Consider the following 13603-nt stretch of genomic DNA (forward strand, 5'->3'; position numbering starts at 1 on the left):
TTTTATGGAACAGTTTCCAGAAATGTATTATAAGAAAAAGTGAGGACTGCCTACATTGTTTTTGACTTTTTAAATAGTACAATATAATTACACAGACATCTGTAAATACCTTCTATGCCCATAACAAAATCTGTATATATTTCTATTCTTTATCACATTTATAATCTGTTTTCTTTTAAGGGAAAGTTCTGAAAGATTATGAAACCTTCATTCAGCTTGGAGTTAAGCCAGATGAAACTGTACAATTAGAATTAACTTCCTTAGATCCAACTCATTATCCAATCAAGCCAGTACTTCAACCAACGCAACCTGGTCATGAGATCTTAACTGTTAGAGTGCAAGCTGGTAATTCATTTGATTTTCTTTCAATGTGTGTTTTGCAGTCCTTTAAAAAAATGACACATTTTATTAAACTCATTATTGTGAATTATTTATCCACCCTTGATTTTTAACCTGTGTAGGTGCTACAATGTATCAAGATATAACTGTTGAGATTGAAAAAATTGACTACAAAAAACCATTTCTGGGTGGATTCAGACATAAACTAACAGGGACAGAATATCATAATGCAGGGACACAAACTGTCCCCAAAAAAGTACCCGTAAAAACAAACATCTTTTCTAGAGAAACTCAGGTAAGGTTTGTGATTTTCTTTTTTTTTTTAAAGTTTTTTTTGCAAGGCATTGGGGTTAAGTGGCTTGCCCAAGGCCACACAGCTAGGTAATTATTAAGTGTCTGAGGTCACATTTGAACTCAGGTAGTCCTGACTCCAGGGCCAGTGCTCTATCCACTGGGCCACCTAGCCTCCCTAGTTTGTGATTTTCTAAGTTATTAATAGAACCAAGTACAATGCTACATGATTGTCAGAAATTTATTTGATAGAAGTAACCATGTGTGAAGAGCATAAGAATCAGAAATAAATATAAAAATGAACTGAAAAATAATTAGTATGGAATAAAACTTTGTTTAGTTTAATATATTATTAGACAATTTTAAGTCAACCAAAATATCCTTAGTAAATGGAATATCTTAGGGTTTCAACTTTCTAGTTAATATTAACATAGCATATGTTTTTTGTTCCAGACAGTCAGTGAGAGAAAAAAGCTTATAGCAACTACAAGTAGAACAGCCACACAGATGACAAAAATTGGTGTGTATGTGTCTAATATGACTGATAAACTGATAACTCCGGGAAAATATTTTACAGCAGATGAATATCATGCACAGAGATTCAAAGCGGTAAGTTCAAAGCGGCAAGACTGGGCACTGAAAGTGCTTGCCATTTCCTGTGTAGGATCTTGGGGCACCCCACCGGGTAGGACTTAGGGACACCCCACTGGGCAGGCCCCAGAAACCCGGTACATGAGATCCCAGGTGCTCTCTGGGTCTGCATTCACTGAATTTGTTCTGGAGCTCACAAGCTCCCATTCACATGATTACTATTGTTAACTGATCAGAAGTCACATTTTGTTCAAAGTCAACCCTTATAATGAAATGGAGCAGTCACGAAAGGAGCACTAAAATATTTTCCCCTTAAACCTATGGTCTGGCCAGAGTGCATACACGGAGGATAATACATTTGGGGAGCCAGGGCACACTCATGGAGGTGCAATTCAGATCTGGTGCTGCAGGTCTGCTGATATTTTCCATTAATGATATTGTGCTACTCTTGCTGAGCCTGCTGCCTACTCCTCTTAAGTAGAAATGTAGCTTCCACCAGATGCTTCCCTGCTGGAAATGGCTTTTTTAAAAAACTTTTTTTGAATGTCATTTGATTTTATTTTTTTAATTCCATTGAAAGATAGGTTTCAACATTCATCTTTTTGTAAGCTTTTGAGTTGCATATTTTCCTACCTCCTTCCCTTCCCCTTCCTCGTGACAGTGAGTTATCTGATATAGGTTAGATATGTACAGTCATGTTTAACATATTTCCATATTAATCATGTTGTAAAAGAAAAATCAGAATTAAAGGAGGAAAGCATGAGAAAAATAAAAAAAACATAAAATTAGTTTTAAAAAGTGAAAAATCATGTGCTTTGGGCTGCATTTGGACTCCATAATTTTTTTTTTCTGGATGTGGATAGCATTTTTCATCACAAGTCTTTTTTTAGAAATTAAACAAGTAGTCTTGACTGTTTGCCACCTTGGAGATTGATCTGCTGTTCTAGGCCAGGCCCCTCTTGGTTATTATTTGGGCCCTATTGGCTTAGAGTGACTGTAAATAGCAATTGTTTCTATTTTTGTCAGAAATCCTGAGGATCTTCCCCTTATTTCTAGGAAGAAGAGACTGTTCTTTGTTTCATATCTTGCCTAACCTTAATCAAACAGATCGGGGAAAGTTGTCCAAGGTCTCCCACTCCATCCAGGGCCGTCTCCAGTCTCCTGATCAATATCTTACTCCAGGGAGAGTGAAGCTGGTGACTGCCCAGTTCTCCCCCTCATTTAAATCCCAAGTCACTGACTTGTTAAAAATGAAAGCGTTTAACTTAAAGGTCAAGCTTCCTTTAAGTGAAAAACTCCCAGGGTAACCCCTTTTACATCTGTAAAAGCAGAGACTTGAATTCGCAGGCCTGCAAAGTTCATATATATTACAAACCACAAACAGTTCACAGATTAAACTTCATCTGGAAAGGAGAGTTAGAGGACAGGCTTCGACAAAGGTCGAAGAAGCTAAAATTGCTGGAGGGGAAAGAAGAAAGGAGCTGGAAAACAGCCATAAGAAATGACTGGCCTTAGCCCCAAAGAGTTCATCCTGGAGCTGGAGCTGGTAATTACAAACTTGGAATGAAGTAGGGAAAGAAGTATTCTGTTGAAAGAGAGAGAGAAAAGCTTAGATCAACATAGATCTAGCTTTATGGAGCAGGGGCCATATTGTTCCAGTCATGTGGCCAGGTCAGGCAGGTCTCTGGCTTAGAGAGAGAGCTCAAGCTGGCCAAGCTCACACCCAGGAGAAAGCGAAGAAGAAGATGAAGATGAGCCCTCAGTCTACTTAAACACCTTTCTGATGGGTGGGACAAGGAGTGATTTAGCACTTGGCTCCAGCTATTTTCCAATGTGAATGCCATAAGTATGGTCCTCAAGGAGTGGCAGAGGCAATATTCATTGTGCGTGGCTGGTGGACTATACCTTTTTTGCCCCAAAGAGCATGACCTTTAGTTCAAAGTGGCAAAAGATTATATCATTTCCCTCTGCCCTGCTTCACTATCACCTCCCTGATGTCGTGATCCTCCATTAAGGACTACTATTTGAGTTTGGGTACCAACCAGTGTTTTTTTTTAATTCCATTCAATTTTTTTTCTATTTCAGATTCTTTCCTTCACCCTACCCTACCCAAGACTCATTGCAAATATTTATAGTCAAGCAAAAAACTTCCCATCATAGTCTTGTCCTTCCCTCTCTAAAAAAAAAGAGAAGGAAGTATGCATTATTCAGTATTCTTAAGTCCTTCTGTTCTCTATCTGGAAGTGGATAGCAAGTTTCATTGTTAGTCCTTTGGAATTGTAGTTAGTCATTGTGTTTATAGAATTCACAAGTCTTCCTTTTTTTAACTTGAAATATTTTGAAATGTAAAAATTTTAGCATTTGTTTTTTTTTTTTGAAATTTCTAATTTCAAATTCTCTTCTTCTCTTCCTCCTTTCTTTCCCTTCCTCACTCATTGAGATAGAAATTTGATTTAGGTTATACAAAAGTCATGTTGTGAAAGAAAACAAAGACCAAAATGATGCCCAAGAAAAATAAAGTTAAAAAATATGCTTCAATGTACATTTAGACTCTGTTGTTTCTTTCTTTGGGGTGGTGGATAGCATTTTTCATTATGAGTCCTTAGGATTATTGTAGATCAATGAATTGCTGAAAATACCTAAATCTTCATTTGATCATTCTACAGTATAGCTGTTACTGTGAACAATGCTATGATTCTGTTTACATCACTTTATATTAGTTTATGTAAGTCTTTTCAGATTTTTCTGAAAGCATCCCACTTATTTCTTATGCCATAATGATATTCCATCACAATTACATACCACAACTCCTTCAGTCATTCCCCAGTTGATGGGCATCCTTTCAATTTCCAATTCTCTGCCACCACAAAAAGAGCTACTATAAATATTTCTGTATACATATAGGTCCTTTTTCTTCCTTCCTCCCTCCCACCCTCCCACCCTTCCTTCTTTCTTTCCTTCCTTCCCTCCTCCTCTCCCTCCCTTCCTCCTCCCCTCCCTACCTTCTTCCCTACCTCCTTTCCTCCCTCCCTCCTTCCCTCCCTCCTCCCTCCCTCCCTCCCTCCCTTCCTTCCTTCCTTCCTTCCTTCCTTCCTTCCTTCCTTCCTTCCTTCCTTCCTACACACACACACACACACACACACACACACACACACACACACACACACATATATTTTACAGGCCTTTGGGCATAATTTCAAATTGTTCTTCAGAATGGTTAGATCAATTCACATCTCTGTCAACAATGCAATGGTACCCCAGTACCAATTGTAAGGTATCCCTTTACCACCTCCTATATTTGTCCTTTTCCTTTTCTGTCATATTAGGCAGTCTGTTAGGTGTGAGGTTGTTTTAATTTTGTTTTAATTTTCATTTATTTAATCAGTAATGATTTAGAGCATTTTTTCCCATGTGATTAGAGATAGCTTTGATTTCTTGTGACAACTGTTCATATCCTTTGATTATTTACCAATTGAGGAAATAAATTCTATTCTTATAAATTTGACTCAGTTATCTATATATTTGAGAAATGAGGTCTTTATCAGAGGTTTGCTATTCCATATTACTCTACTTTATTTATATATATCACCTTTTATGTCTAAATCATGTACCCTTTTTGACCATGGGTAAGGATTTCTACTGATTCAGCACTCTTAATCAGATCCAGATTGTTGTGATGATTATTGTTTTATAATACAGTTTGAGATCTGGTACAGTTAAGCCCTCTTCCTTCATAATTTTTCATTGATTTCCATAATATTCTTGACATTTTGTTCTTCCAAACAAATTTTATTATTCTTTTTTCCCCTAGCTCTATAAAATAACTTTTGGTTAGTTGATGGTAAGGCACTGAATAAGTTAATAATTTTTGTTAGAATGATCACCTTTAGGATACTGGTTTGGCCTACCATGAGCAATTGATATTTTTCCAGTTGTCTTTTGTGTGAAAAGTGTTTTGTGTTTGTGTTCATATAGTTGTTGGGTTTGTCTTGGCAGATAACCTTTCAAGTATTTTATGATATCTACAATTATTTTATTTTATTTTGGCTTTTTTTGGGCAAGGCAGGGTTAAGTGACTTGACTAAGATCACACAGCTGGGTAATTAAGTGTCTGAGGTTGGATTTGAACTCAGGCCCTCTTGACTTCAGGGTTTATTGCTCTCTATTCACTATATCATTTAGCTTTCCCCAGTCTACAATTATTTTAAATGGAGTTTCTTTTTGTATTGCTTATTGCTGGATTTTGTTGGTTATATATGGAAATGCTGAAGATTATGTGAGTTTAGTTTATATCCTATTCATGTTTCAATTAGTTTTTTTAATTTCTTTTTTAGTTTTTTGCAAGGCAAATGGAGTTAAAGTGGCTTGCCCAAGCCCACACAGCTAGGTAATTATTAAGTATCTGAGGCTGGATCTGAACTCAGGTACTCCTGACTCTAGAGCCAGTGCTCTATCCACTTCGCCACCTAGCCGCCCCTCAGTTAGTTTTTTAGTTTATGCTCTAGGATTTTTATAGTTTACCATCATAACATCTTTAAAGAGTGACAGTTTTGTTTCCTAATTGCCTATTTTAATTCCTTCAATTTCTTTTTTTCTTATTGCTCTATCTAGCATTTGTTGTACAATATTTAATAACAATGGTGATAATGGGCATTCTTGTTTCACTCCTGATTTTACTGGGGAGGTTTCTAGATTATCCCCACTACAGTTAGTTATTGGTTGTTGATGGTTTTAGATAGCTATTATTTGCCATTTTAAGGAAATTTCCATTTATTCCTATTTTTTTTAAAAACAGGGATGTGTGTTGTAGTTTGTCAAAAGCTTTTTCTGCAACTATTGAGATGATCATTTGATTTCTGTTGTTTTTGTTCATTGAAATAATCAATTATACTGATGGTTCTCCTAATAGTAAACCAGCCCTGCTTTCCTGATAAAAGCCTCAACTGGTCAAATGAGCTTTGTGATATATTGCTGTAATTTTCTTGGTAGTATATTTCATTTAAAATGTTTGCACCAATATACATTAGGGAAATTGGTTTTTAGTTTTTCTTTCTCTGTTTTTCCTCTTTCTAGTTTAGTTTTTCAATCCCTTGTTTGTATCATAAAATGAATTTGCTAGAACTTTTTCCTTGCTTATTTCTCCAAATAGTTTCTTTTTTTTTTTTGCAAGGCAAATGGGATTAAGTGGCTTGCTCAAGGCCACACAGCTAGGTAATTATTAAGTGTCTGAGACCGGATTTGAACCCAGGTACTCCTGACTCCAAGGCCGGAGCTTTATCCACTATGCCACCTAGCTGCCCCCAAATAGTTTCTATTGTATTAGAATTAATTGTTCTGTAAATGTTTGATATCTTTCACTTGTAAATTTATGTGGTCCTTGTTTGTTGTTTTTTAGGGAATTCATTGATGTCTTCTTCAATTTCATTTTTTTTTCAATTTCATTTTCTAACAGGGTTATTTCACTTAGTGTTGTGTCATATGTATTCCAGGCTAAGAGCTATGAAGGGTTAACACAGAAATAGTTATGTGCTTTAACCAGCAAGATGTACTTCAGAGCTTAGATAAGGGAGTAGCTGCATGTCTGAGCTAAGGAGGTATATTCCCAGGCTCAGATAGATAGCGCATTCTGAGAAAATTACCTTCTGCACTCTGTTTATCAAATCGCTGTTTGGTTCTCAAAACAATCTTCTCTCTGTTTATCAGAACACTGTTTGGTTCTCAAAACAATCACCTAAGACATACACAAAGTATGCATGTGAAAAAAATGCTTGCTAAAACGCTTATGTAATTGGTTACGTAAATGTAGAGTATAAAAGTATGTATCCTGTGATCAATAAACAAACCAGCTTATGCATCATATTGATGTTGGCCTGGGTCCCTCCTCCGCACTCGACAACTTAGATTGTTGATTTATTTACAAATAATTTAGCAGAATAGCTATGACTGATTGTTTTAATTCCTTCTTCATTTATTTTGACTTCATCCTTTTCATTGATTTTCTTTATTTTTTAAGATTAAATTAACTAATGGTTAATATATTTTTATTGTTTTTTCCTATAAAACTACTCATACTTTTTTTTTTAGTTCATTTGAGTTTTCTTTTAATTTTATTAAACTCTTCTTTGATTTTTAGGACTTCCAGTGTCATGTTTAATTGGGGATTTTTAAGCTGATACGTGTAGTTTTTTTCAGTTGCATACTGAATTCATGGATCTGCTTTTTCTCTTTATTATTCATGTGAGCATTTAAAAATAAAATTCTCCCTAATGCTTCTCTTATTGCATCCTATAACTTGTCTCATTGTTGTTAATCTCTTTAATGAAATTATTGTGTCTGATTTTTTCTTTGCTCCATTTATTCTTAAGGATTAGATTATTAAATTTCTTAATTTTTAATCTTTGCTTCCAATATCCTTTATTGAATGCAGTTTTTTTATTGTATTATGATATGAAATGGATGCAGTTTATAGTTCTGCTTTTCTGCATATGGTTGTGAAGTTTTTATACCCTGTTACATGATCAGTTTTTTTATTTTTAGGTTTTTGCAAGGCAAACGGGGTTAAGTGGCTTGCCCAAGGCCACACAGCTAGGAAATTATTAAGTGTCCAAGACCGGATTTGAACCCAGGTACTCCTGACTCCAAGGCCAGTGCTTTATCCACTATGCCACCTAGCCAGCCCCACATGATCAGTTTTTATGTAGGTTTCATGGTCTTCAAGAAAAAGCAATATTCCCTTCTATTCCCATTCAGTTTTCTTTAGAGGTCTAGCATTTGTAAACCTTCTAAAATTTTATTCAACTCCTTAACTACTTTATTATTTATTTTTTGTTTAGATTTATCTAGTTCTAAAAGGCTAAAGTTGAATTTCCTCCACTAGTATAATTTTAATATCTATTTCCTTTTGTAACTCCTTTAACTTTTCTTTTAAATATTGTATCATTTGGTGCTTATATGTTTAGTATTCATACTACTTTGTCGTCTATGGTACTTTTTAGCATAATCTGTTTCCTCAAGTTATTTTTTTTAATTAGGTCTTCTCTTGCTTTTGGTTTGTCTGAGAGTTCTTTCCTATGTATTTCTGCTTCAAATGTATTTCTTATAAAAAAGCAAATAATAGGATTCTCTTTTTTAGTGCAGTTTGATATCTGCTTCTGTTTTCTGGGTGAGTTCATTCATTTCACATTCACCATTATAGTTATTGTGTATTTCTCTCAATCATATTTTTTTCCTGTTTATCTTTCTCTCTCTCTCCTTTCATTCTTTCTTTCCTTAAAAGTGTTTTGATTCTGACCACTGCCTCTCTCAGTCCACACTCCCTTCAATCAGTAATTCCCCCCATCCTTATTACTGTCCCATCCTACTTCCCTGTAGGGTAAAATAGATTACTATACCCAACTGAGCTTGTTATTTCCTTTTTTGGGGCATTTCTGAGGAGAATGATTCAAACTTTACCCACCTCCCCTTCTTTCCCTCCCTCTTCTGTAAAACTCTTTCTCACCTCTTTTATGTGAGATAATTTGCTCCATTCTACCTCTCCTTTCAATTTTCTCCCAATGCATCCCTTTTTCTCACCTCTTAATTTTTATTTTTTCATATATTAATCCTTCCTAGTCAACTCACCCTAGTACCTTCTAACTGATCTAATAATGATAAAATTCTTAGGAGTTACTTTTATCTTCTCATGTAGGATATAAATAGTTTAACCTTATTGAATCCCTTATGATTTCTCTTTCAGATTTACCTTTTTATGTCTTCAGTGTTTTCATCAGGGATGCTTGAAAATACTCAAATTAATTAAATTTCCATTTTTTTTTCTCCTAAAGGAGAAACTCCTCTCAGTTTTGCTGGGTAGTTGATACTTAGTTGGAATCCTAGCTCCTTTTTCTTCCAGAATATCATATTCTGAACCCCTCAATCCTTTAATGTGGAAGCTGGTAAAACTTGTGTTATCTTGACTATGGTTCCATGATATTTGAATTGTTTCTTTCTGGTTGCTACTATTTCCTCCTTGTCCTAGGAGTTTTAAGATTTGTCTGTAACATTTTTGGAAATTTTCATTTTGGAAACTTTTTCAATAGGAGATGAATGTTCTTTCAGTTTCTATTTTATCTTCTTATTCTAGATATCTAGATTTCTTGATAATTTCTTGAAATAGCATGACTAGGTTCTTTTTTTCTAATTGTGGCTTTCAAGTAATCAGATAATTCTTAAATTATTTCTTTTTCAATCCATTTTCCAGGTTGATCATTTTTTCCACGAAGCTATTTCATATATTCTTCTTTTTTTCATTCTTTTTTTGTTTTTGTTTTATTGTTTTTGATGTATCATAGAGTATCTTCCACTTACTTAATTCTAATTTTTAAGGAATTATTTTCTTCAGTGGGCTTTTGGATCTTCTTTCTATTTGGTTATTTCTACTTTTCTTCTGTGAATTTTTGTACCTCCTTTACCATTTGGCCAATTCCGAAAGAATTCTTTTCTTCAGTGATTTTTGTGCCTCTTTTATCATTTGACCTATTCTGTTGTTAAGGCATTAATTTCTTAAATTTTTTGGTGCCTCCTTTGCCAATGTATTGACTTTTTCCAACACTTTCTTGCATCATTCTTTTCTTTCTCCAAATTTTCCTCTACCTCTTTAATTTTACTTAAGAATCTTTTTTTTTGAACTCTTCCAAGGCCTGAGGCCAAGTAACATTGAGGTTCTTCAATAGTTATTGTGAAATTATTGTCCTCTTCTGAGTTTGTATTTGATCTTCCCTGTTGCTTTAGCATCTCTCTATGGACTGGTTTTGTTGTTGTTGTTTACTTAATTTTCAGCCTATTTCTTGACTTTTAACTTTATCTTAAGGTTGGGTTGTTCTCTTAGAGTGGAGGGTGCCCTGTCAGGTTTTTTGGTGCTGCTGATTTTAGTATTGAAAGGCTTTATAAGTTTTTGGTTCTTTCAAGGTTGTTTGATCTAAGGAGAGGTGACCTGTACTTTTGTGTATAGTGCCTATACAAGCATTCTTTTCCATCTTGGAACTGTGACCAGGATTATGGTTCTAATTCTTAGTGATTTAGAGCATTTGCCAGTTCATATCCTTTGACCCATTTATCAATTGGAGAATAGAAAACAATATTGTCTATCATCTGACTTTTTTTCCACAAGAATTCCATCATCTACTTATTAAATACTTTGCTAAAACTTCAGCCTCCTTTATCTACATTTATCTTTGGTTTGGTAACCTCTTGTGACTTGTCCTTGATGACTACTAGATGCTTCCTGACTACCTCTAACTTAATAGTTCATTCTTATATTTTTCCAGAACTTGGAATCAATATCATTGACCCACAGTCTGCTGGTTCTATTTTCTTCCTGCTTTAAAAAAAATTAGAACATTTATACATTCTCTCTTGTCTTAGTCTTTTAGATTTAACTAACAATAAAACCAATTCTTTAATTTTTGAACAATAGAGAGTATAGTCCATCTTTGGAAATGTGACTCAAATGTCTGCATGAAAGCTGAATGTCTCTGACTCCCTGTTTATATTGGTTAGCAGCTAGATGGTGCAGTGGGTAGAGCATTGACTAAAGTTAAGAGAACTTGAATTCAAATGTGGCCTCAGACATTTAATAGCTATGTGACCTTGGACAAGTCTGATAACTTTGCAATTCAAGGTCATCTCCAGTCATCCTGATCTATATCTGGCTACTGGACCCAGATGGTTCTGGAGGTGACTTATCACAGCCCCCAGCCCCCTCCTCCCCCCAGATCCAGTTTCCTTACACGTCATGGCATCACCTCCCTGATATCAGAACAAAGGACAAACATCATCATCCACCAGTTTTCTCTTTTTAGTCTGAAGGTTGTTCTTGTTGAAAGAGAAAAATGGAAACAAAGTAAGATTTAGAAGCTTGTGCCTAGTCTCTTTTGTCCCATCCTGGGAAGTAGATCTGTTCTCTTCTTTGATCCTTCCTTCTTCCTCATCTAGCTAACAAAAACAAAACAGAACAAACAATCCAACCTGCTCAGTGCCCTTATCTGTCCTGGCCAGCCTTTGTTCATTCTGAGTTTAGCCTTCCCAGCTCCATCCTTTGAGAAGCATATCATTATTCTGTATTCATTGTTTGTTAACCCACTCTTGCTTCTGTATTTTATATTTGGTGAGCCATCTGTGGCTATGCTTAGGTGTTTCAGATGGCTCCCATTTTTTCTTCAAACCCGAATTGTTAGCCTTTGTGTTTTTTGAATTTCATTCTTGACGATTTTCCAATGTTCCTGATCTGACATCCCCTGTAGAATTTTAGTCCATGAGGTCTTATCTATTTTTCCTCTGAATCTGATGAAGGGAATTTGGACACAGGAGATTTGTAACTTGGAAACAGATTTTGTAAATCTTTATACTGTTAAATTTTATAAAAATGTAAAATGGTATCTGCTCCTGGGATGTAAATTGACCCTGTCATTCCATTGTTAAATGTAAAATTTGTACTTTCTCCTCATTCTCAACCTCTAGCTTCCAGTTTCTAGCCAACTGACCTTGCCCGTTGATGAATCGAACTTATGCTGGAAATGACATGTTGGACTTTGAAGTCACGTACCTTGGGTCAGGAAGGACCATTACCTAGCTTGCCCATTGGAGAACACCTGAGCCAGGGCTAGATCCACTCCCCAAGTACCACTCTTGTCCAACTACTACAGAGGGGTATTTAAGTCCAGAAGAGAAGCGCTGCCCCTTCTCTCTTTTTCTTGACCCTACCTTAGCCTTGTAAGGCTATTTCTCTCTCTCTCTCTCTCTCTCTCTCTCTCTCTCTCTCTCTCTCTCTCCTTGCTTAGCCTATCCTCAAAGTGTTTATTGCTTTTTCAGGAGGAGAAAAGGTTTTAATTTATACACTTTGTAGCCTTCCATAATAAATCCTGAGTAGTTTTAAATCCCAGAGATGTATGTGAATTCATTCACTATTCAAAGCCTCTCAGTCTTAAAATTGGCAACCCCCATCATCCACAACAAATCCTTTGAAATTTTCTCTTTACAAATCTAGGATTTTTTTTTGTCAGATTTTTCCTGGCTATCCTCTACTTCTCTGTCACAAATTCCAAACTCTCATTAAAGTTAATATGCGTACTAAAATGTCTCTAAATTGCACTATTTGCATTTCATATATACAGTTATTTAAAAATTCTCATTCATATATTTGAATATTCTTGCTACTAAGTTAGGAACAAATTTTAAAAGTAATTGATACTCAGAAATTAAAATAAAATCAAATGGAAAAAGATAGCACATGACCTGAGAGGCAGCAGAGAGCTATTGATATAGGACTATAAAATGTACCCTGATGAAATGGTCTGTGACCATTTCCCCTATGAATGGGGTATATTTAGTATAAAGTCACCTGCCAGCACCCAGTACTATTGTTAAGGAGATGCCACCCAGGAGCTATAAGACCCCGCCCCCCCACTTCTGGTTTTGTCAGGGTCTCTGACTGCTGGCATTGTTCTAAAATTATTCCAGCATTGTTATTTGCTGAATTGTTGGGAGTATTTTAGTCTATCCAAAGGCCTAACCAAGTACTCCTGGTAGATTAAGATGAGCTTCTTGAGAAAAGAAACTTTTCCCCCTTTCTTTGTATCTACTATACTTAGCACAGGACTGGTATATACATAATAAATACTTGTGGATAGACAGAAGTACTTACTGTTTCACTCATCCTCAATTTCATGAAAAGAATACTGAAAGGTCTGGATTCAGATCATATTAATTATGTGATCATGTGTCCATGGGAAAAATCTACCTCTAGACTTCTTCTATTTCCTCATTTGCAAAAGGAAAAGGATGATAAAATGTCAAGGATGATTCTAATGTTTCAAATTAGTTGCAGCAGGAGAATGGAAATGGAGAAAATGGTTATAGGAAAAAAAAGGGGAGTGCTAGCCCCCTCATCACTTTTAATTACAGTTCCCAAACTCCACATTATTGGACACAACTCTCATAAAGAGTTTAAAAAGACAGTTATCTTACTTTTAGTTTTTACAAAGAAATATTTACTTCAAAAATATCATCAAAAATATGCAAATATTTTCTCCTGTAACATGTGGGGGCATATTCTTTCCTCTACTGCCTCAATCTCTGGGGAGAAAGGGATTGATTGGTGTCATAGTTTAGCTCAGTTACTATAGACTGCAGCCCCATTTCTAAGTCCAAAATGTCCTTGGAGCTTGAGTCCATTCACCCTGGCTTCTCAGGGCTTCCAAGCCCAGGCTGACTGGCTGTACCAGGATCCTACCTGCAGACCTTGCTCTAAAATAGCTCAAACTCCCTGTAGGATCACCTCTTACATCTGAAACTGAAGAAGACCAGTAAAATAGAAGAGAAACACATATTCCCAGGACTGTTTCTC

General features: G+C 35.6%; 1 protein-coding gene across 1 annotated transcript in view; it reads left to right on the plus strand.

The window, feature by feature from the left end:
- Positions 1 to 13603, plus strand: part of IQUB (IQ motif and ubiquitin domain containing) — a 109420-nt gene that overhangs the window by 38880 nt on the left and 56937 nt on the right. Inside the window, 3 exon segments of the mRNA XM_074193806.1 lie at positions 181 to 345; positions 462 to 634; positions 1084 to 1239. Coding sequence (XP_074049907.1) covers positions 181 to 345; positions 462 to 634; positions 1084 to 1239 — 494 coding nt within the window.

This window comes from Macrotis lagotis, chromosome 7 (assembly GCF_037893015.1).
Source record: "Macrotis lagotis isolate mMagLag1 chromosome 7, bilby.v1.9.chrom.fasta, whole genome shotgun sequence".
NCBI classification, from domain to species: domain Eukaryota; kingdom Metazoa; phylum Chordata; class Mammalia; order Peramelemorphia; family Peramelidae; genus Macrotis; species Macrotis lagotis.